General features: G+C 36.1%; 1 protein-coding gene across 5 annotated transcripts; it reads right to left on the bottom strand.

Annotated features, from left to right (window-relative positions):
* Positions 1-203: 203 nt before the first annotated feature.
* LOC122411924 (acidic mammalian chitinase-like) lies at positions 204-23,486 on the bottom strand. 5 transcript variants are annotated; one of them, XM_043421033.1, is made up of 5 exons: positions 23,442-23,486; positions 3,625-3,688; positions 1,590-2,254; positions 1,209-1,501; positions 204-763 (listed from the first exon to the last, which is right to left on the bottom strand). In XM_043421033.1, the coding sequence occupies exons 1-5, from the start codon at positions 23,481-23,483 to the stop codon at positions 607-609; spliced, it is 1,221 nt and encodes a 406-aa protein (XP_043276968.1). In that variant the 5' UTR covers positions 23,484-23,486; the 3' UTR covers positions 204-606. The 5 variants fall into 5 exon arrangements, with proteins under 5 accessions (XP_043276968.1, XP_043276973.1, XP_043276972.1 ...); XM_043421038.1 differs by lacking the exon at positions 23,442-23,486 and adding an exon at positions 8,969-8,983; XM_043421037.1 differs by lacking the exon at positions 23,442-23,486 and adding an exon at positions 5,618-5,672.
* Positions 23,487-24,785: the final 1,299 nt, after the last annotated feature.

The following is a 24,785-nucleotide window of genomic DNA, read 5'->3' as shown; positions in this document are numbered from 1 at the left end:
TAGAATAAGATAAGAAAAATGGCATCGTTTTTCAAAATTTTTCAAGCGCGATATTTCGGTTTTTTATTTCTCATGTTTTATTTGAATTTTTTTCACTTTACAAAATAATTACAGATTTGTATTTTTATAATGTAATGTTTTTTTTCAAAATTTGTGAAATTTTTTCCAATTGTACTGTTGAAATTATTAACAGTTGGCTTCATTTCTTTTTTTATGAAATTTCTATCACAATTTTCGTGATATGATTAGGAAACACGGAAACATCAATGTACTTGTCCAAACCTTTTTTTCCCTAAGGTTTTTTCCTTTTTTAAAAAAAAACATTCCAACATATCAAATTGTGAAGCCTATTTTCGTTGCCATAGTTTTTTGTTTATTCTTTGCCATTAATTGAAGCCACCAAGCACGATTAGTTGCTGTTTGCCGCCGAGCATATGTGAGATTTCAGAATCACGAAGCGCCAGCGTTCTTATTAGTATTGTGAAACAGGACATGAATTTATTGCTTCTGCAATGCGCCTGATGTTTCAATGAATGAATTTTATTGATTCCTCAGTTTCCCACATTCTTCATTACTGCAATTATTCCTTTACTTTCGTTAATATAATCACTCATCGAGTTCATTTCGAAGAACGTATCTGATACTCCTGATCAAAGGATATTTCTCGCCGCAATTACCCCGAAAGTCGTCAGTCTCGACGGACCACACCATGGCACCTCCGAGGCCCATTTCATTGATGTATCCAGCTTTCTCCCTCACAGATCTGCGACAAATAAAATATTTTTCATTGTAACATGAATTTGCACATTTAATTAAGAAAACTCTGCAATTCCATGGGAATATTATTGACTAATATTCAGCAATCCTGAGTAAACATAAATATTCACGAGCGTTTGTTTGTTGCTAGACGTATGTAAAAAACGTTTCAACGTGACTATGCCTTGTAGTAGTCGAAACAGTAGGCTTTCACATGGATACACCCGAATGAGTACGTTTTAATAGCATTATTTGTTTATTTAAATAATATTTTTGCAGACAAGGCTAATGGAAATTGAAGTGAATTTTTTTTTTTTGGTTATAGTGAGAGAAATCCGAAAATCATGTAGTACAATTTTTTATTATGGTTTTCTTTTCAGTGGACGTGTCAGGAGAGGTGATAACGTGCAAAGTTCATTTCTACATAATTATTGAGGATTTGGTAGACTTACTTGACATTATCGTAACCAACCCATTGGTCTTTGTAGTATATGTAAGGCACTCGTCTCTCCTCATCAAAATGAAAAACCCAATGATTTTTTTTCTGCATTTCACAGATCTCATTGTAACCAAGTGTCCCAGGACTTTTGGTATAAGGACCGGGTTCTCCGGGTCCATTGATCCTGGCACCGATACCGTTTTCGTTGACATCGTAAAGCGTGAAAGTTTGACCATACAAAGGGATCCCGAGAATAAGCTTCTCAGCTGGTGCACCTTGGGAGAGCCAGTATCGAATCGAAAAGTCCTAATAAACGGAACCCGAAATTATCGTTTAATATCCGTTACGACGTTTTCTGCAAACTCTTGACAAAGATATTTCAGAATTAACTTACTACTGTCAGTTCTTTTTCAGACAGCGAATCGGAGGAACCCTTATAAAGAGGAGCATTTGGGCCAGTGTGATTTTCCCAAGAGCCATGCAGATCATAAGCCATCACATTGATAAAGTCGAAATATTTCGACATTTCTCTGATATTGTACGACTTGATGGCTGAATTTTTGGCACCAACAACCGCAGCACTGAGAAGAAAGTCCTCTTTGTCAAACGCTGTTCTCAACTCCTTAACGAGCGTTACATAATTCTTAATATCTTCAGGTTTTCCTCCACGTTGATTCGGATATTCCCAGTCAATGTCAAAGCCGTCAAAACCATATCGCTTCACAAACGCAACTGTACTATTGACAAATATTTCTCGAGAGTTCGGAGAAGATGCCATTTTCGAATAGTTCGCGGAGCCTTCTCCCCAGCCACCAATTGCGACCAGGGTTTTTACTCCTGGATTCTTGTTACGCAGATCATTGAACTTGGCAAAACCATTTTGACCTCCACTATCGGGGAGGGCTTGCCACGGGTCGAGAATCTTTACTTGATTCTTCTCCAGACCCATGAAAGTGTAAATATAGTGGGTGCACAGCGTCGCATCAATGTCTTCTATTGCAAACTTGCCCGCCCCAGGTCGATAAACTGACCAGCTTCCAAAGTAACATACTATTTTCTCTAGGCAAATAACAATGTTCTATTAATTTCAGCATTCTCAAAGTTCTCCATACCTAGCAAGAATGTTTCACGACCAATCATTTCGATCATTAAATTCGTTCTTGAGGAGAAAAATTCGTTAAGGAGTTTCGGTACAGGTGATACAATGTTGCCATGCTAAACCATGATAAAAACATAAAAAATTTCAAAAAGTTCAGAATTTTATAAAATTTGGTGAACATATTCTTTGGTGCCACATTTGGCAATACAATTTTTTAAAGATTTTTCTTCTACACAGTTATCGAGTAATTGATCACTAAAGTTCACGTGTATAAGCATAGCGTTTCCATATATATGGGTATACATTCCGGGCATAAGAAATCTGCTTTAATGCGTGATTACTCGATAACTAAGTAGAAGAAAATTTTTAAAAAATTTGTGTTTTCGCACTCGATGTTGAAGAACATTATCACCAAATTTCATCAATTTCTTAATATTTAGACTTCTGTACCGAAACTCCTTAAGTACAGTAAAAAAGATAAACACAGTTGTCGATACATCGACTAAAAATCACCTTATCTATCATTTTGTCTTCCTTCTCAGGGTGGCAACGCGTAAATACACATTTCCACCCCTGAGAAGACCCGTCAATCGTTTCTTTCAGAAAAAATATCAGTTCAGTCACTCTGTCAGGTTTCTAAATAGTTTTGCCAGTACACGTAGCCGAGGTCGTTTAGTAATCGTCGTTTCGTAGCATCAGTATGATTACGTTGTCGGGTTTTATTTCGTCATTATTCCTTCGTTTCAGATATCTTTTCTGTGTCGTCCACGTATGGTCCGCGTCGTCTGATGCGCGTCCGCGGTATTTACAGTCCGCTGACTGCCCTGTTTTTATTTCTCGTGAATGATTTCAAACGTACCCGTGGTCGGTTAAGAACTGAGTTAAGTAAAAATTCACCTCCCCAATTCCTGTTCCGTTTACAGTCTGGAATCCTGTATATCAGTCGCCTCGTTCGCTATCCGGTCGTTTGTGTTCCAGAGTCCGACAGTTCGTCAGCATCTTTCTCAGTTTCCGTCTTAGCCCAAAATTCCGTTGAACTAAGACGCAGGCAGAATGTCAACTAATCACGGTGCTACCATGTGCAAAGTTCTCAAGCGTATCGATTGACACGGTAGTTAGTAGCTTCGTGATGAGTTGAAATCCTGCCATATTACTAGCACCGCCTCGGCCGAACCGGTTCTATAGGCGTATACGATATCCTCAATGTCTCTTGTCTATATGTACGTTCGTCATGGTTTTGATTTTTCGTAAAAGTCTCCGAGTGTTTCAAGTTATACAATATACTTAAAATTGGAAAAAATACAATAATTAATATAACTTGATTACTTACTATCTGCGGCGCCTGTCGTCATCACGACGAAACAGACAGCAGCCACCCAACTCAGCCACCGCATCTAAGAATGGAATACACTTTAGTATCGTCAATACAAAGAGGGAAAAATCAAGCGGGTGAATCTGTCAATATCGCGATCCCCTAGGATTTTCTCCCATAAATACGGCAGGACACTTGAAGTTATTTTATCTGATTTTCATCGTACATGTAATTACATTACGAAAAAAACCATCGGATGTTTCGTAGTGAGGAAAAAAATAATCAGTGATTATAAAAAGATTCGGTAAATATTGAGATAAAGAATAATTTTTTCCCAAAAATAATCGTAACATTCATTTTCTTTTGCATCAGTTGAAGAAGTTATAAAACATCTCGATATTTATGGAAAATGTTAACCGGACCTCTGTAATGTATTATAAATTGATCCCCTCTTCGAGTCGAATGTTACACGTCGCGATTGTACCAAAACCAATGTGTCGATCGAACTCATGCAAAGTAACATTGAATGAGGAAACACATTTATGTGTAGCTACAAATAACTATGGCCGTATTCTTATTTATCAGATCTATTTATAATTCTACCAAAAATATAAAAGATTATTATCATACGTTCTCAGTCTGGTGGGGACGGTCAAAAGTATTTTCATAATTCTGTGGCAAAAATAATTAGACGGATTTTAAGAAACACCAACGCTTCGTTTAGACTGGATCGAGCGTATTTCATCACTTTTTGGTTCAAAATTATAATTTGATAATATCAAATAAATATTTGTACATTTGAATTGAGAGCATTTAGATCAACGCAAAATTCAGCTGATGGATTAACAGAATAACCAACAATCAGTTGAAAATGAGTTTTTACTTGAAAAAGTCTTTCCTATACGAAAGAAACCAAATGGTTCAGTTCTTATACTGGAATGAAAGATGTTACGTATCAGTTAATCACCGCAAAATGTTGTAACTGATCAGAAATGTGTCACAACGATCACAAAAGATCCAACGATAATCCGGCTATTGAGCGATGGTTCTTAATCAACTGTTCGAATTTCACTCGCAGGACCAATTTATACCGACGATGATTGTCCGTTCCGGAAATTTCTGTATCAGATAACCAAATTCTAAAGCAATTGTTTCGTAATTCTAACAATCCATATCGACTTATCGAAAGAAGGAATCGAAAAACATTCAACGAATTTTATATATAGTTTGAAAATGCCGTAGCGGTATACCGATAAGATATTTTACGATGAGGCGTTTCATATCAAAAAAACGTTATCTACGTTTTTAACAGAATAATGAAATAATGCGAAAAAGTGATCTAGAGTCGCGATAGTGACTCAAAGACAAGTACATTTATGACTTCGCTGCCAGAGACTCTTTACAGGAGCCATCGCTTTTCTATTTGTTTCGAAAATTTCTTCAATAAATATTCAAAAAATAAAAAAATAATCACAGAATTTCATAGGATATTTCAACTTGACGTATTTTTCATTTATTTTTTTCTATCGATTGCGACCTCTTGCAACTCTGTAGCTTAACGCATTCGAAAGATATTAATTATTATTTTTTTAATTTCATCAGAAAATTGTGCATTTTTCGCACACATTTTTGATGTTTATTTGTTTCAAGAACTAGGGATATCTGGTTCCAAACATATTTTGTGTACCTATATATTTCCATGTCAGACATTTCTATTATGTGCATGAAATAATGAGGTTGGAACGCTGTCAGTGTCCAAGTTGACCTAACATCGTGACCATGGATGACACCTATATATATTGTGATCGTGATCGTGATGTGAAAGCTCACTAATTTTAGTGCACAGTTACTGTGTTAGTGCTATTTTAATTCAATAATCATTTAATAATCATACATTTTTTATATACTAAAGATATCGTGAGCATGATGTTGTGTTAGTGGTGTTTTAAACTCAAATTCGAATTCTATTTTTTTGAGAAGTGCTGGTGAGAATGCGGATGTGAAATTGTACTTAGGTCGACGGCTTCATGGTTTTCGATGTCTAGGTATATTTCTCCATAGTTTTCGATGTCCAAGCATATTTCCATAGTTTTCGATGTCTAGGTATACTTCTCCATGGGTCTCCATGTCTAGGTATATTTCTCCATGGTTTTCGATGTCTAGGTATATTTCTCCATGGTTTTCAATGTCTAGGTCGACGAGTCCATGGTTTCCGATGTCTAGGTCGACGGATTGATGGTTTTCCAGGTCTAGGTCCGTGGCTCCATTGTTTTCGATGTCAAAGCAGATATCAGCCCCAATAATTTTTTTGCCACGAATTTTGATAATTATTATTAATTGTCCGAAAATTAGAATCACGAAGAACACTATTGTTATTTACTTGAAAAAGTAGTAATGCTGTGAAAAACTGAAGACAAGTACATTTATGTCCCCTGGACAGCCCTCGTCAAATATTAATTCATTACAACGTATGAAAAACTATGATCAAAAAAAATTCAACACCTATAAAAAACTACAAGCTCGTCATAGCAGCTCAAGAAAACATGATTGAACCCTCAAAAATTAAAATCATACATTGTTTCTTGAAATTGAAAAAGGAAATTGAAAATTGTCCGAGTAAAAGTCTGCTTCTAAAAAAACTATCCAAAAACCAAACTCATCATACACTTTATGAAAAACCTTCTTCGTTATCATTCAAAAGAATATCGAACCTCGTAAAAACACGCTTCCTTCCAAATAATTATTACAAAATAATTCACAAAAATGACGTCTCAAATGACCATCTCAAATGCATTAATGAATAACCTCGAACCTGTGATATGGAAATACGTAATCTCAAGACGTTCCGCTCAAAGGAACTGAATGTTGTCAAATAAGTGCAAAAGTGAAAAGTACATTGCATTGAGAACCGAAAAAATACAAATGTAGTATATTTAAAGAAGATTAAAAAATACAAATAATCAAATGATAAACAAAAGAAAAACAAAAACACAAAAAAATCGCAAACACAAAAAGTTATAATAACAAAAAATTACGAAGATTTTAACTTACTGAATAGTCAACTAAATTATTGAATTTTAGCCGTTGTGAAATCATGTTCTAATGGGCTTTGAGAATACTCGTCTGCCTCAGAACGTTTTAGCTAAATTACTAAAAGATCGACAACCATAAAAGTTACAAAATCTTGCTTTTAAGCAATTATATAGAAGAACAATGCCACCCATTTTTTTTATAACCAGCACATATAAAACTGTGGTTAATTTCGAGTTGAGAATACTCTTCCAGCCCAAGGAGTCCTGACTGAGTTACTATTCGACAGTAGAAACTTATAAGGAAACCGAAATCTTCCTGCCCATGACTTTTTGAGAAAATGGCTAATCCAAAATATCATATCAAAGGTGAAGTCATTTTTCACTTTATGATAGTAGAGATTTATAAGAAAATCGATTCTTCTCCGACTTTCAGGATCCCCTGGTATGATTCACTACATATTCGACGTCGATTGGATCGGTACAAGTTATTTTTAAATACGTGTTAAAAGTACTTGTCCGGCCCATCACTTTCTATTCAAATTGCTCATTCATAAAAAAATCAAAGACGAAGCTAATCCATATGTCAATATCATGGAACAAAAAAATCATATTTCTTTGAATTCCTCGAAACGCTCGTATTTTACTTAACTGTTGATATTGATTTTAACTGGATAAAATTGTATACGTGGATATAAAAAAATACACACACAATCGTATGGCTGAGTCCGATCGAAATTTTTCGAAAAATGCGACATACTATCATTTCAATATTCTTAGCATTAGTATAGGATGGTTTCTCCTGTACTGAATATGGAATTTCTTCGCTGAAAGAAATGAGAGGTAAGAATTGCTTTCATTTTGCAATGTAAGCTGAGAAGTTATCTTGAATGCTTGAAAATTTGTATCGTGCAAAGTATATTTTTTTATTTTATGGTTGCACAATGAAATCCCTTGTAAAATACGGAGAAATTCGATTAGATTTTTTTCACAATTTATTCAATTACCTAAAGATATTTTTGTCAACTCTCTCCGAATTCATACTTGTGGTTCATCAATTTTAGGAGAGCCCTGATTTTTTTATGAATGAGCAATTTGAATAGAAAGTGATGAGCCGGACAAGTACTGTTAACACGTATTTAAAAATAACTTGTACCGATCCAATCGACGTCAAATGTAGTGAATCATACCAAGGAATCCTGAAAGTCGGAGAAGAATCGATTTTCTTATAAATCTCTACTATCATAAAGTGGAAAATGACTTCACCGTTGATGTGATATTTTGGATTAGCCATTTTCTCAAAAAGTCATGGGCAGGAAGATTTCGGTTTCCTTATAAATTTCTACTGTCGAATAGTAACTCAGTCAGGACTCCGGGCCGGAAGAGTATTCTCAACTCGAAATTAACCTCAGTTTTATATGTGCTGGTTATAAAAAAAAATGGGTGGTATTGTTCTTCTATATAATTGCTTAAAAGCAAGATTTTGTAACTTTTATGGTTGTCGATCTTTTAGTAATTTAGCTAAAACGTTCTGAGGCAGACGAGTATTCTCAAAGCCCATTAGAACATGATTTCACAACGGCTAAAATTCAATAATTTAGTTGACTATTCAGTAAGTTAAAATCTTCGTAATATTTTCTTTGTAATTTTTTGTTATTATAACTTTTTGTGTTTGCGATTTTTTGTGTTTTTGTTTTTCTTTTGTTTATCATTTGATTATTTGTATTTTTTAATCTTCTTTAAATATACTACATTTGTATTTTTTCGGTTCTCAATGCAATGTACTTTTCACTTTTGCACTTATTTGACAACGTTGAGTTCCTTTGAGCGGAACGTCTTGAGATTATGTATTTCCATATCACAGGTTCGAGGTTATTCATTAATGCATTTGAGATGGTCATTTGAGACGTCATTTTTGTGAATTATTTTGTAATAATTATTTGGAAGGAAGCGTATTTTTACGAGGTTCGATATTCTTTTGAATGATAATGAAGAAGGTTTTTCATAAAGTGTATGATGAGTTTGGTTTTTGGATAGTTTTTTTAGAAGCAGACTTTTACTCGGACAATACCTTTTTCAATTTCAAGAAACAATGTATGATTTTATTTTTTGAGGCTTCAATCATTTTTTCTTGAGCTGCTATCACGAGCTTGTAGTTTTTTATAGGTGTTCAATTTTTTTTAAGCATAGTTTTTCATACGTTGTAATGAATAAATATTTGACGAGGGCTGTCCAGGGGACATAAATGTACTTGTCTTCAGTTTTTCACATTCTATATACGCAGGGAAAAATCTAACGAAATTGTTTTTGAAGAAATTAAAAAATATAATTACCAATATGAGAAAAGTGCCCCAGTGAGTTCTCTCTTGATTCCCTTCTCATCACTTGAACTGGGAGATGGTGAAAAAAAAACCCAAGTCATTTATTACTCGTTTGAAGACCCTTAGAGAGTCGATCTGGGTACTGGATCAAACAAAAATGATCATCTTAGGGCCGGACGTCGGGTCGTGATTACCGGGTAATCAATTGAACTTGGCGGAAAAATTACAGGTTTTAAAGGATTTTTGCAAACATTTTAGCACGTTTTTGAAGTCGAAGAAAAATCAACGCTAGGTAATGTCATACATTTTCGGCGGTGCCTATGGCTTCCCATATTATTAAAAATTTTTATAATTCAGCAAAACTATATTATACAACTTAAAACTTAGATGAGCGCATTTATATATCTGCATAACTGGTTATTGCTTTCGAACAAGACTTTTAAACAAATTCTCAGGTTTTGAAAATTGACTGCACTTCTGGCAGATATGTTTTTTGCCCAGTTCCAGGCTGTCGTGATAACTTCGAACAAGAAAAAATCAGTCATTTTGTTTTTTATCAAGTAACGTGCGTTTTGTATCCAAAATTTATAACCAAAGTAAAAAATATAAATTGTGAAAACGATCCACCCAAACGATAAGTTATATTAATCGTTTGATTTTTTGTATATACCCACGTAAGTACATAAATATTTTTTGATAACGGCGAGCGTGGGAAAAAGCAGAACAGCCCCCTCCTTCTGTCCCAAAAGTTTATAATGATTCTTCCCTCATTGGAAAATTGCCAAATTCCGTCATTTCGACTGAGGATGTACTTAAAAAATGTAATATGTATTTAATAAAAAAAAACGTATCTGACATGTTTAATCGTCGAATTTCTCAGTTTTCTAACGCGAAAAATTTTATTTGTTCAATATGTAAATCATGTTCTTTTTTGACTTACGAATGTGCAATTTTACAATAAATAGTACTCCTTCAATGCTTATCTTCTCCTGGTCAAGAGAAATTTTTGGTTTCGAAGGAATTTGTAATTGCCAAAAAAAAAAGTTTTTTTTTAAATCTCTTAGTTTTCGAATAATAGTGACATATATTTATACTCTTTGAGGAGATAGTTCGGAAAAACTGGTGGGAAGAGATTGTTAAAGAGGAAAAGATGCTAACGCGAAATATGTTGGGCATTATAGGTCAAATCGATGACTTTTGAACCCAACTCCTTCTATTTCGCGGCAACTTTTTTATCTTTTTCCACGGCACCAATGAAATTTTACAGAATTTTTTCAAATTTTTTTTCCCGACCCAAAATAGTTATGAATTTTTTAAAAATATGATATTATTTTTGTTTAAAGTGACATACCGCTTTCGAGAATTGACTCATTAGGACGTTTTTTTTAAGTTTTGTTTTCAAATGTATTTTTCAGAAAAAAAATATCAAAAGGCCATCTTCAACGTTTCTTTTGAGAATTTAGATAAAAACCGATCATTTTGAGATGATTTCCATTATTAATTTTTTATTCTTTTCTCCATGAGGAACTGATATTTTCTACAAGTTCTCTTAAATTTTCAACGTGAGATCTTTGCGCTTTTTATTCTTTATTTCCATTACAAAAAAATTTTTTTTTTCGATTCAGCTCATTTCTTATGACATCACTTAGAAAATCTTCTAAGATGTACCAAGAACTTTATAAATTAAAAAACAAAGATGAATATATATAAATTAAAATAGGTAATCACTAGAAAAATTTCAATTTTTTTCAAAAAAATTGAAGACAACCTTTAATATCTTTTGCATTTTTTTAAATTACTTTTGAAAATAATGAAAATGGTATAAAATTAATGATCTGTCCAACTATAAGCTTTTAAAAATTCAGAAGTTGGTTAATCGGGATAAAATTCATTTCAATTTTTCCTTTTTACACTCTATGCTTTTTTCTTTTATGTACTTATAGATTCTGTACTTAATATTATTCAATAAACCATGTTTTTTGAGTATCAAAAAATTAATCAAAAAATATTCAGCGCTGTCTTTAACTATTTCTAATTTTTTCGGAAAAAATTGAAATTTTTCCAGTAATTATATTTTTAATTTTTATAATTATCATTGCTTTTCAACTTTTAAGGTTCTCGGTACATCCTAGAAGATTTTCGAAGTAGTGTCATTAGAAATAAGCTGAATTGAAATAGTATATTAAGCGCCTAGGGAGAAAAAGTAGACTACTCCAAACCACCGGCAGCATACAGTTTGAGGTAGTCTAATGTCACTTCGGTGGAGTGTTTACTATTTTTCACCACACTCGTGTGGTGAAAAAATTTTTGTTTTTATAATGGGAAAAAAGAATAGAAAGCGAAAAGATCCCTCTTTGAAAATTTCATAAAACTTGTAGAAAATGGCAAGGCTTCTTATGGAGAAAATAAAAAAAATTAAAAATGGCAATCATCCCAAAATTTTCGTTTTTTATCTAAATTCTCAACAAACAAAAACGTTGAAGATGGTTTGTATGACCTTTTGATTTTTTTTCTGAAAAGTACATTCGGAGACAAAAGTTTAAAAAAACGTCCCAATAAGTCAATTTTCGAAAACGTTGTGTCACTTCGAACACAAATAACACCATTTATTTGTTTAAAAAACTCATAACTATTTTTGGCTTAGGAAAAAAAAAATTTGAAATAATTCTGAAAAATTTCTTTGGTACAGTGGAAAAATATAAATAAGTTTCTACAAAATCGAAAGGGGTCGGTTTCAAAAGTGATCGATTTCGCCTGGAGTGCCTCATTATAGTTAGCTATTATCTGTCACAGTAATGTATCTGTCACTGTATAGTAATGTTGTCGTCGGGACAAGCGGGCACTCTTCTACAAGGAAATATGGTTCGGCTTGGGGCTTACCGTATAACTACGGACCGAAAAGTTCCCAAAGTCAGCAACTTGCATTATTTTAGATTGCTATAATTCTAGAATAATAGTATATTACGTTACAAGTGTGAAAAAGAGGGAATATTAATACGAGTGGGGTAATGTTTTTAGCGACAGTCGTAGGTCAAGCGTAGACAAGTGATAGATGAGACGAGCCAAATCGAGGAAGCACGAGCCGAGCCGAAGGCGAGGTGAGTTATCCCTCGGTTTGGCTCGTCTCGTCTAGCACGAGGCGGAGCGGGGCTTACGACTGTCGCTAAAAATATTAACACACGAGTTAATATTCTCTCTTTTTTACACGTGTAACGTACACTATTTTTTGAAACTAGTGTGAGGAAAAGTCTTCTTCGGGAAAAAAATTAAGTGAAATACATGGAAAATTAAAATATTGGAAACACATATTTGAAAAACTATTATTTATTTGTTTTCGTCTTACAAAAATTGTTTTTTCTTTGGTATTTCAAAAGGTGCAAAAATCAACAACATTTCTTCATTAGTTTGAAGAAAGAAAAAAAGATTTCTCTAGTCACTTAAGAAAACAAAACAAAAATGAATATGGTTAATGATGGCGTTTCCTAAAATAAAAGTAAAATAAACTCTTTATTCATGAAGAATCTGATATTTTCAGATAAATCGATTTTATTACAGTACGAATTTTTTTGAGAATAACTTGGAAGCGAAACGAGATAGGGTGATTTTGCCTCAACAATTACTCTATCTTGCTTAGTTTTTGAAATATTCCCACATAATTGAGGATGCAATAAAATTGATTTGATTTTAGGCATTTTTTTTTTCCTCGATATGGAAGGTGCAATTTGTGCAATCATTGATGCTCAACGTGATCCCCGGACGAGCTGTCTGAAGTTCAATCGGTACAACGTTCTCTTTATCAGATACACTTGATACTATTTGTTTCCCCAGTGATATATTTCTTGAGCTCGAGCCAGCAATGGCCTCCATGGGTGGTGCTACTGGGGATGATCTAGACGAAGTCAGTTCAGAGTTAGAACCATTCGAAGCCTTCGTAAGAAGTGTTCTGGGTGAAGATCCACTTGGTTTCGATTCAAAACTTGTGCTAGGCAAAATTATTGCACTTGTGATTTTTTCACAGATTTTTTCTTTACTAGATTTCGAGTGAGTGATGTATCCTGAGGCTGCAGTATCGCTCTTCCATCCACCAAGCCTTTTTAAATCTTCCATATTACCCCCGCCCTCAACAAATAGGGATGCTCCAGTGTGACGAATGGTATGACTCGTATAACGTTCAGGATTTGGTAGTCCCAAGAACTGAGCAATAATGAAGGGTACTTTTCTCATTTTATTGATACCAATAGCTTGCTTCGTGCATTTACCATTTTGGTAATTTATGAAGAACCGTTGGTGGGGAACATTGCTTGGACGAAGTTTGATGTAGCGTTGTACGATCTGATAGAATCCATCTTTTACCACAAAGGACCTGGCTTTTCCATTTTTCGAGAATGGAATCTGAATGAGCATCATGGGAATTTTTTTCTCTCGGTCTTTATCTGAGTAGAAAATTTCTAAATCAACTGTTCGCATATTTGTCAACTCTTCTCTTCTGCAAGCGCCCAAAATTCCAAGGGTCAATGCTACCTAATCGAAAAATACGTGGGTGTTGAACAAATGGAAAATATACTCTTTTATTGTTTCTTTAAATGAAGAAAAAAATTATATGACTATAGTGTTTTCAGACAACTTAAGTTTATAACAGAGACATACCTTTTCAAACAAGTACCGTGAGTCATCTGCATTAACCAAAAAGTCCTCTACATGAAGTTCAGTAAGGGCAGGAGCTTTTTTCGTCTCATATCCTTTGGATTTTTTCTTCAGGAATGCAATTAGTTCACTGTAGGTGCCAATATCGACTCCTTGATGGATTTTGATGGTACTTTTTAATTTGCTGTATTCACTCCACAATGTCGATGGTGCGCGCGTCTCCGACATTTCACTAAAGTATGTCAATAGCACACGAACTGATGTCGAATTAGTTTTTCGGTCTTTTTGCCATTTAACAAAATTATCATAGGCCTTTGTGTACAGGTCCCCCGATTTGGTGGGAAGCAAATTTCTTTTCGATTCATTGTAGGTTTTTTGCAAATCGGGCGGAGTTCCAGGATTGCATATTGCGAATCAGAAATTTCATCTTCCGACATATCTGCTTTTCTTTCTTCTTGTTTATTTTTTTTCTCAACTCTTCCTTGCCTTGGTAACGCGATGAACGGTAAATACGTAATAACTCAAATGACTGCCGCCGTATTACTGATGGAATTCAGTTGAGACAAATGAACAAATGATCGATGTTTTTAGCTAAATAGGTAGCGAGGGAAATAACGACACCGGATTGGCCAAAAAGTAACTACCGCGATACCCTTTAAACGGTTGCGAAGAAACAAACCTCAAAGCGTAACTATAAAATCTGCTGTTGTAAACGAAAAGTAAAATCTGTAAACGAAAACGAACTTTTCGTTTACAATCATAAGAGTTACGAAAACTGTCACTTTATGCTCAAAAATGTTTAACCAAAAAGAGACTTTTCCGAGCACGAGTTTAAAAAAATTAATTCTAATCGACTCAACCTTATGTATTGAAGTACTTGAACTTATGTATTGAAGTATGCATAATTATTTCAAACAGTGCCGGTATCACATATGAAAAATTGCTAGCGGTGCAAAAAAGTACTGAAGAGAGGAAAGTTGTTAATTTATTATCAAAGCAATCACTCGATAAAAAGCCGCTGGTCACGGAGAATAAAAAATTTTGTTAGCTATAACCGACTTCCTTGCAAAAAACATAAATTGATTTTTGATCAAACGTGATAAGCTTTAATGTACTTTAAATATTAAGTGCAAAGAACAGAGAATTATGAAATATAAGATATTTCATAAATATATTATACGTATAATATCCATAATATATGAAAATATAATACAAATCGGCACTTCCGGTTGTACGGGCGACGAAGGTAAAAGTGCCTACGCGAGCTCGGGATAATATTAACCCAATTCGGGGGGTATTGTAGTGACAAAGTCGAAATAGGTGTTCATAAACTAATTAGCAAGCGGGGAGGTGTGGGTGGAAGTATACGGTGTAAGTGGCAAATTGGTTAGTGGGGAAGGACGCTAAATAATTAGTGTGCCGAAAAGTTGAGGTTAAGAGCAGCGAAATGGAGGGAGAGGAGAAAGATGGCGGCGAGCACATAACGGAAGCAGGGAAAAGCAGCGGAATGAATGTGGAGTTGAAAGGGAATTGGTTAGATGGCGACAAAGCACGCCAAAGAAAAGAGGGCGCCCGTGTAAGAGTAAAGTGACGAAAGAGGAAAACACGAAAATTGAATCGTATTTTCTGAGAGGAATGACAGCAAGCAGCACGCCAAAACTCAACCCTAGAGTAAGAGTTGCAAAGGAGGGCAATGATAGAAAAGTTATGGAAAAAAAGGGGCGGGAACATAAGGAGGAAAGAGAAAAACGAACAGGATCGGGAGTTGGGAGATCTGAGGGGGAGTCATCAGATGGGCACGACTCCGAAGAGGAGGACGGGAGCGAGACAACCAGCGTAGAAGAAGAAAACAATGATTCGGACAACAACGAGAGAAAAAGCAGAGAAGAGGAACCAAGGTCGGAGACAGAAGAGGAGTACCTGGAAGGAAGTGAAACAGACAACTGGAACAATAATGAGGAAACGATAAGAGATGGGGGACAGGGGAAAGAGGAGGAGTGGGAGGCCAGAATCAGGAACATCGTGAAAGAGTCGGAAAGAAAATTGGAAGCTGCTCTCGAGGGAGGAATTAAGGAGATAAAAAGTGAAATCGCGCCGCTACCATGTAGATGCGAGAGCATGAACCGGATCATCGGAGAGCTGGTGGCAGAGGCAGAGCAATGGAAAATGAAAAGATATACGGATAAGGCGGTGTGGGATGAAGAAAAAGCAGAATTGATAACAACAATCAACGAGCTACAAACGGAGTTAGAGAGAAACCAACAAGGTAAGGAAGAGGGGAGACTAAGAGGGAGGAACAGAGGTAATAGCGAGGAAACGAATAACAACAATGCCAACAAACAGGAAGGCGAACGGGTGTGGGACAATGAAGATAAGATAACAAGTGGGGGCAGAGGGATAGAGCGAGGGGAACAACGAAAAACATGAGAGGGGAAGAGCAACACAGGGAACGAAGAACAGCGAAGGAGACTGCAACAACGAAGCCAAAAATCTCCGAGAGAACTGACAGTGGAACCAAGGAATAACAACGATATTAGCAGAGAAGAACGGAAAAAGGGGCGGGATGACACAGAAGAGCGAGGACTGAAACAACCGGAGGCACTAACAGAGAACGAATGGAATTGGGAAAATAAGGAAAGACTAAACAGGAAGAGGAATATCGTCGTGAGAGGAGTGAGTACTAGGGGAAACGACGCGAGAGTGGCGGGGGAAATAACACAAATGATCCGTGCAAAACTGGGATTTGACCCGAAAATAGTGAAAATCGAACGTCTAGGAGGAGGGCCGGTAGCGACGCTACTCGACATGAAAACGAAGGTGGAAATCATGAAAAGACGCAGGGAACTCGAGGATGAACGGGTACGGATTGAGGATGACAGCACGCCGAGAGAAGAAGAAGTCAGAAGATGGATCAACGAAAAAGCAAAGAGAATGCAGCGGGAGGGAATAATTGTGAGAGTGGGATATATGAAAATGTGCATAAATGGAGAATGGTGGCAATAGGTGGAGCTGATGGGGGACTGGAAAAATATGATCGGTATCAAGAAGGACTTAGAACGGAATTGCACAGTATGCAAGTGGAAATATGGGGTAATAATTAAGGTAAAGCGAGAACCACATTATAAAAACATTTGGATAATCGAGCTATATAATAACGTGGGGATCAAAAGAATCGAAAAAGAATTGAAAAAATGGATAAATAGGGGGATGGAAGAAGGTGTGGGAGTATTGGTGGTGGGGGACTTTAATGCTAGAATTGGGGAGAAAAAAGCAATAGTGGAGTGTGAAGAGATGGGAAGACTGAGAGGAGAGAGAAGATCGGAAGATAAAATACTGAACAATGAAGGGAGGAAACTATTAAATTTATGTGAGAACATGGGGATGACGGTACTAAACGGTAGAACAAGAGGGGATGAGGAAGGGAAACTCACGTTTGTAGGAGGGGGAGAGGTAGCTCGGTCATCGATTTCGTGATCAAAATGGAGGATGAAGAGAAGGAGACAGTGGAAAGAATAGAAGTGATAGCACGGATAGAATCTGACCATCTCCCTGTAACCTTTAATATTAAGGCGAGAAAAGAAGTGACATGCAGGAGAGAGGGCAAAGGGCATGAGACAGAAACAGTTGAAAGAATGGTTTGGGATGACAACGCGTGGGAAGAGTTTGAAGAAGCCCTGGACAAAATGGTAGAAGGGGAGAAGAGAAGAGGAGAGGGATTGGAGAAGTGGGAGGGAATCAAAAGTAGTATATGGAAAACAGCGGAAAAATTGGGCATGATAAAAAAATACAGAGGGGAGAAGAAAAACGCAGGGTGGTGGGATGAGGAGTGCAGGGAACAAAAGAAGAAAATATGGAAATGGCTCAAACTATACCTGAGGAGAGAGACGAGAAGGCAAAGAAACAGCTGGCGCAAGAAAGGGAGGAGATGAGAAACAAATGTAAAATGAAGAAAAGAGAATGGATGGAAGAGAAGTGGAGGGAAGTAAAGGAAAGTAAAGACATGAATGAGTTGTGGAAAGCAGTAAATAAATTTAGGATTAGAAAGAAAAGAGCAGGGGAAAATATCAGTAAGGAGGAATGGGTAAATCATTTCAAAAAACTACTGGGAGTGAAAAAAGGGGCAGAGATACGGGAGGAGGGAATGGAGGAGGGGGGGTCGGACGAGCAAAACCTGGACAGCGAGATAGGAGAGGAAGAACTAGCAGAAACAATAAGGAAACTAAAGAAGCGGAAAGCATCAGGGGAGGATGGGATCGCAGCGGAATTTATCAAGGCAATGAGTAAAGAGAGAAGAGCAGAAATCGGAGAGGTACTCAACATATGCTGGGAGACAGGGAGAATACCAGAAGGGTGGCAGATTGCGAGAATATATCCTATACATAAGGGGGGGGGGGACGAGAATGAAGCAAGCAACTATAGGGGGGTGGCATATTACTAGACATAGGTTATAAGATCTTGACAAGCATAATGGCAAAAAGACTTAGGAGTTGGATAGAAAAGGAAGGAATACTGAGAGAAAGCAAACGGGATTCAGACCAGGAAGGGGAACAAGGGACCATATATTTGTACTAAACTCACTAATTAATAACAGGCTCAAAAAAAGGAGGGGGAAACTCTATGTGGCATCCGTCAATTTTAAGGCAGCGTTTGACACAATAGACGGGGGAATTCTCTTTAAGAAGTTGGAGGAAAAAGGAGTGAGAGGGAAGATGTTGAGAATGATCAAAGGAATATATGGGAAAACAAGAAACGAGATAATAGCAGGAGAAGGAATAACGGAAGGATTTGAAACAGCCGAAGGGGTGAGACAAGGTTGCCCACTTAGCCCAATTCTATTCAATCTTATGATTGACGACATGGATGAGGGATGGGAAAAACAAGGACTTGTCAAAAATGTTGGGAAAAATGGAGGGGGACGTGAGAAAGAATAAACTAGAAGTGAATGTGAAGAAAACGAAAATAATGGTTTTTAGGAGGGGAGGTCGGAGGAAACAAGGGGAAGAGTGGGAGTACAATGGTGATAGGATTGAGGTAGTTAATGAGTTCAAATACCTGGGATTCTGGTTCTCAACGAGAAATACACTAGGGAAACACCTCAAAAACCTGAAGGGAAAGGCGAGGAAGGCTACAAACACGGTATGGGGAATCATAAAGAGGGCAGCAGTCAACAAACTGAAATTCCGGCTACAACTCATGAATTCCCTAGTCAAAGCGGGGGCGTTTTATGGAATTGAGATATGGGGTTGGAAAAGGAGGGAAGCTATGGAAAAGCTGCAAGGGATATTTGTGAAAATGGCAATGGGCATAGCAATAAACACACCGGACTACATCTGGAAGCTTGAAGCGGGACTGAGTAGTGTAGAGGTGGAAGCGAGAAGACGGGCGGGGAAGTACCTAATTAAAATACAGAAAATGGAAGAAGGAAGATGGCCAAAAATCTGCCTAAGAGAGAAAATTAGGGGCATCAAAAACGGGAACCCCTCGAGCTGGGGCAAGGAGAGAGAGGGCGCAATGAAAGGCGCAGGCGAGGGAAGTGTGATAAACTGGCTATGGGAAAGAGAAGAGTGTGGCAAAATCGAAAAAGCCCTGGAGGAAGAGGTGGAGATAACAAGAGGACAAGACTCGCAGAGGAACTGGGGGAAAGTGGAAATGTCGTCATATAATGAAATGTACAGAGAAATAAAAATGGGAGTGAATAAGGAAGAGTATTGGGACCGGGAAGAGATTCCAGGGGAGCTAAAAGAGGAATGGGCAAGACTTAGATGTGGGAACTGTGACAAAGTAGGTAAAAAAGGTTTCAGGGAATGGGATTGTGAAGTATGCGAGGAGGAAGAAAAGCTTGGACCACATATGGGAATGTAGAAGGGCAAGAACAGAAATCCACGAAAAATGGATAGAAGCAATAGATCGATGGAGGGGAAACCGATAGGGTGAGGAACTAAGGGATTGGACAATAGAGACCTTAAAAGGGGAAATAGATGTGGGAATCTGTGAATATCTCGGGGCCTTCCGAAGGGTCAGGAAATCGATAGCCGAGAAGAGGTTAATTCTAGTTGGAAAGGAAGATTGAAGATGAGATTATTGAGAAATGAAAACGAAGAAGCACAAATAAGAGTATGCATGTATAAAGAAAGAGTGTAGACGGGGTTAATGGAAACCAGGAAATAAGGGAAATATAATACAATAATTTATAGTTCACTATAACAGCAACGACAGTACTGTATAAATAGTCACATAGTCATAAGCATAATGTTAACATAGTGGTAAGTGAAGGGGTGTTGTAAAAGGCAAAATGCCATACATTGGAATAAATAATAATAATAATAATAATAATAATAATACAAATCTATCGAATAAATATGGTTGCAAATAAAGGATGTAATTAATTATTATATTTGGTAAAAATTTTCCCATTGCCATATATATCGGTGTCGACGATATCTGGTTTGGTCAAAAAATATATGTCATAGCCAACCTATATATTAGGGTGATAAAAAAAAAGTTTTTTTTTCTATCGTCTTAAAAGTTTCTAAAAGATATTAACGAAAATTCTCCTGCAAGAGTAGCCCCATATTTTGATCCTACGAGACGCTTTAACGGATTTTCGTTATTCCATATAAATAACAAGTAAAAAATTTCTTTTTCAACTTTCTTCAACTAAAACTATTGAAAAATTTTTCTCCACGATTTCAATGGACATGTTTTTGTAGTAAATTAAATTTTCTACAAAAAAGCTCTAATGTGATATTCTCATAAACCTAATGGATAAACCGTTATTAGACTTTGAATACGAGCAACTAAGTTAAATATAATCTAAATTTTATAAATAATTCCGGATGTCATGCCTTTAATAAATGAAAAAAATGCGTAAGTAAATGTTTCCTAACTATATCCTCCAATATACGCTCCGGCTAAAAAATTTGCGTTCACATGTCAAAATTTTTGCCCGCAGTAAAAGTTTGACAGCTGAATCAAAAATCAACGGAATTAAAAATTTAATAAACGTTATTTTGAAGTGGACAAACTGAGCTTCTTTTTGCCACTTCGTAATATTTTTTACGAGTCTTTTTCTGACAAGTGCTTCCGAACAAAGCCAGTTTTCGACAAGTTTTTAGCCATCGTTAAACTGGCCGTTTATCTTGTGGGAATTTTTTCTTCTCTTTCTTCTCACCAGCTTTCAAGGGTTTCGCAAAAGCTTCATCTTTATTTTTTAGAAAGTATCGTATGATTTTTTTTTAGTAAAGTTATTCTGATTTTAGCTAAAATCAGAGTTTCAGAAATCGTAACGTATCTCAAAAAATATGGGGGTTCATAGGAAATGCCATGAGAACCAAACATTTTTTCGGTTCATAATAGACTTGTTATTATTTTAGAATCTGTTTTTGGAATTTTTTGTTTCGATATTTTTCGTAAGGTCTCGTCTGAGAGAAGCGATGTTGCTCGAGAATTATGGGATTTGAGATAAAATTTCAAGTTAGAAAAAAATTTTAATTCATAATTTTTAACTCACTGACATTGAAAAAAAAAAAATTATTTAACGTAACTATCTTCGCCTCGTACTGACAACATCAGAGTTAAAACGCATGATTTTAGCTCCTTCGTACACAACATACTATTTCTTTAAATTTTCTTGTTGATTTGAAAAAAAAACCAAAAATATTAGTGCATTTAAAATCATAAATTGAAACTTTCTTTTCTCTTGAAGTGTTATTCTAAACCTTATAATTATCGAATTAAACCGTCCCTCTTTTTACTCACTGGGTATTTATTTGTAGGATAAAAGCAATATATAAATTATATAACAAGGTTCAGTGGAATAGAAAATGCATTCTTGAATTATATTTGATTAGATTTAACTTAGTTGCTCATATTCGAAGTCTCATAACAATTTACCCATTAGGTTTATGAAAAAATCACATCAGAGTTGTTTAGTAGAGAATTTAATTTCCTACAAAAAAATGTCCATTGAAATTGTGGGAAAACTTTTTTCAATAGTTTTATTTGAAGAAAACGGAAAAAAAATTTTACTTATATGAAAAAACAAAAATCTATTGAGCATCCCGTAGAATCAAAATATGGAGCTGCCCTTGCAGTACAATTTTTGTTATACCTCCTAGAAACCTTTGAGATTGTAGAACCGGAAAAAAAATGAAAATGTTTTTTTTTGGACCACCCTAGTCTATATATAGGGTAGTATGGGGCAAAATGGACACTTAAGGATTTAAGCAAGTTTAATTGATGAGCAAATGGTCTTTCAACTATTTTTGAGTCCCAAAATTGATGCCCAGTCCTTGTTTCTCGAATTTCGTAAAAAAAAAATTCGGGGCAAAACGGACACGGCCCCTTAGAGGCATAAAAATCAAAAAACCGACATTTTTCGAAATACAGCCGCTCCAAGCGACTGTTTCCGAATAGGATGTCAACTCGGTAATATAGGAAAAGAAATGGGATCACTCAGACTCCATTCCTTCGATGTAAATGAAAAGAAATGAGTCAAATCCTATATCCCATTTCTGTCATGTTTTTGAGGAATGCAAAAAATCAACTTTGGGTCCATCGTGCGGGGATATATTTCGTGGTCGCACTATATCGGAGTCCCACCATTGATTCATGGCCCTAGTTTCCAGAATTTCTTCAAAAAAATTTTCCGAGGCACAACGGGCACAGCCTCCAAGAGGCATAAAAATCGAAATTTTTCTAAATGTAGCACTTTAGGAGACAGGAAAAAAAGCTCACCAAGACAGCCAAGTCCTCGTCTTTTGAAGACGTTTGTTGTATTTTTTGCGAAGGGGTTATATTCGTCGTCCTCCGAAGATTAGATTTACTGTGTAACATGCAAAAAATGGGCACACACCTTGTGTACAAGTGTTGAAGACGAAGATGTCAGCTATGAGTGCGATTTTTGTAAAAAATGAATAAAAAACCTTTTTTCCTTATTTGTACTTTGATTACTATTGTGGTTTTTAAAAATAAGTCAAAAAAGGGAATAGATAGTGAGAAAGTAGTTTGGGATCTATTTTGCTCTGAAACTTGAATTTTTTGGGGATATCACCGTGGAATTCAACAATTTACCATGATTTATGGTCAGGACATGATTTGGAACCGAAAAAAAAATCTTATGCATTTTATGAAATTTCAGTTTCGGGAAAGTCTATTTAGCCCCGGAATTCAACTTATGGGGCAAAATGAACACTGTGTCCGTTTTGCCCCATATTACCCTACACCGGGGCCATCTCAGAATAGGTGTAGCAGTAGTACACATATACAGGCCGAACACAGTCTCAGTGCAACGTTGCCGTAACGCTCCCTCTTAACCGTCGTTCGAAAGAGTTTGCACTAAATATTGTACTTTTAAACGTGCGTCTATTAGTAATCAAACCCATGAGTGAATAGTATATATTACGCATCTATAGGGAGGGAAAGTAGACTACTTTAAACCGCGGGCAGAATTGTCAGATAAGCACTATAAGTGTATACTATTTTACACCACACATGCACCGAAAATTCAACCTTCCGATTTCGGAAAGTTGAACTTTCGGCGCATGTGTGGTGAAAAAGTTTTTTATCGAGAAACAATAGATTCCTAATTTTTGTCTCTATCAGACACTAGTTTTTTAGTAAATATTAGCATGGTCGCATCAAATACAATAAAAAAAAAAACATGTCCTTTTTGTAGGTACGGTATTTATAGAGACTATGTATGTGTTACGAGCTCTGACTTTGATCATGATTTTCTCGTAGATGTATAAGTGAATCGTGTTGAAAATTTGTAGAGATATGTACTGATATATAAATTCTGAAGAGACCAAATTCAAGGTCAATTACGCGATAATGAATTTACCGTAGTATCAAGAGACTCGGTAGAGTCTCGGGACAAGTACATTGACAGCCCTGTCGTCTGCTGGCCTGAGGCTCTCGCCAAGACTATCTTTTCTCTGAATAAAACGATTCGCGGTGGTGGGGGTAAAACTGGCATGTAATTTTCTTGAATTGCTGAGTTCAAGAGGTGTTTTGTTGAGCGAAAATTAGTTTGGAGACTAACTTTCAAAATCTCTTTCGAATGAGCCCGAAACCAACACGATCAGTAGCGTAATTGCTGAGAAAAAACTTTGCACAGGCTCAAGATTATGCAAAGTTACTAACACATTTAGAAATTTAACATGTCTGTATATAATACCATCAAAGGCCTCATGTCCCTCGGTCTAACTTCGCGGCGGTGTCGCGGACGACGTCACATGCCGAGAGCTCGAAAGTCACCAGCCGAAGTTTCACGTCATGTTGACGTTTGGGGTTATGATGTTATGAAGTGCGTACGGGATAACTAAAAATAATTTTCGTCATCTAACGGAGTGCATATTAGTATTTATTTTGTTAAAATTTGTGATATACTAAACCGGTATCAAAGCGGCCGCGTAAATGTAGTCTGTGATCTGAGTGTGAAAAAGAATATAAAAAATGCACGATGCATATGTCAACGAAACTTTTCAAGATTTCATTATTTCGTTCGATTGGAAATAATAAGTGTCAACTGAGATAATCTTTCAATTAAAACAGAGTGCGCGGAATATTGTCCAGTGTAAATATATAGTCAGTTGCATGATTATATATCATGTGTAATAATGTAGTTTATATATACGAGTTCCCTTTTATGCTCTGTGGTAACGAACCGGCCGGGGTTTTTGACGTTACGAAGTGCGGGACAAATGTAACAAACGTTCGCATAGTTAGTGAATAATATAAATAAGGTGAATAAATACATAAATCAGTTTATCAAAAATAGGTCTGGAAGTTGTGAGGAAAGACGTTCGTCAACCTATAACATCAAATTTTCTTTTTGCGATCTGAAATATTATGGTTGATAATTAATAAAACAAGAACACACGAAACTGTTAGTATAATGTTAGAAACTCCAATTGAATAAATGTTTTCTAATTTATTTCGTATATCATCATTATTTTTGAATATTCCCATATTTTGCTTCCTATTGAGTTTGGCTCTGCCCTCTCCGATCCTTGTTTTCACCCCATCAGTTTGCAGCGGATCGATACATATTATTAATTCGTTGCCTAATATGTGTCCTATGATTTTCTGCTATTTCTTCATGATTGTGGTAACGTGATTCAAGAGGTTTCTAGCTATGATCATCAATCGCACATTTTGTACATCAGATTCTCAAAACAGTTTC

This window comes from Venturia canescens, chromosome 6 (genome assembly GCF_019457755.1).
Source record: "Venturia canescens isolate UGA chromosome 6, ASM1945775v1, whole genome shotgun sequence".
In the NCBI taxonomy this organism is placed as follows: domain Eukaryota; kingdom Metazoa; phylum Arthropoda; class Insecta; order Hymenoptera; family Ichneumonidae; genus Venturia; species Venturia canescens.
Note: the sequence above shows the minus strand (reverse complement) of the source record. Positions and strands in the feature narration are given on the sequence as shown.

What these genes read in the sequence shown, in the direction of transcription:
- LOC122411924 (XM_043421033.1), bottom strand. Translation starts at nt 23,483, where the DNA reads ATGTACTTGTCCCGAGACTCTACCGAGTCTCTTGATACTACG. An exon ending in GACGACAGGCGCCGCAGATA is followed by an intron (nt 2,255 to 3,624) that starts GTAAGTAATCAA and finishes TTATTTGCCTAG; the next exon opens with AGAAAATAGTATGTTACTTT. An exon ending in GTTGGTTACGATAATGTCAA is followed by an intron (nt 764 to 1,208) that starts GTAAGTCTACCA and finishes TATTTGTCGCAG; the next exon opens with ATCTGTGAGGGAGAAAGCTG.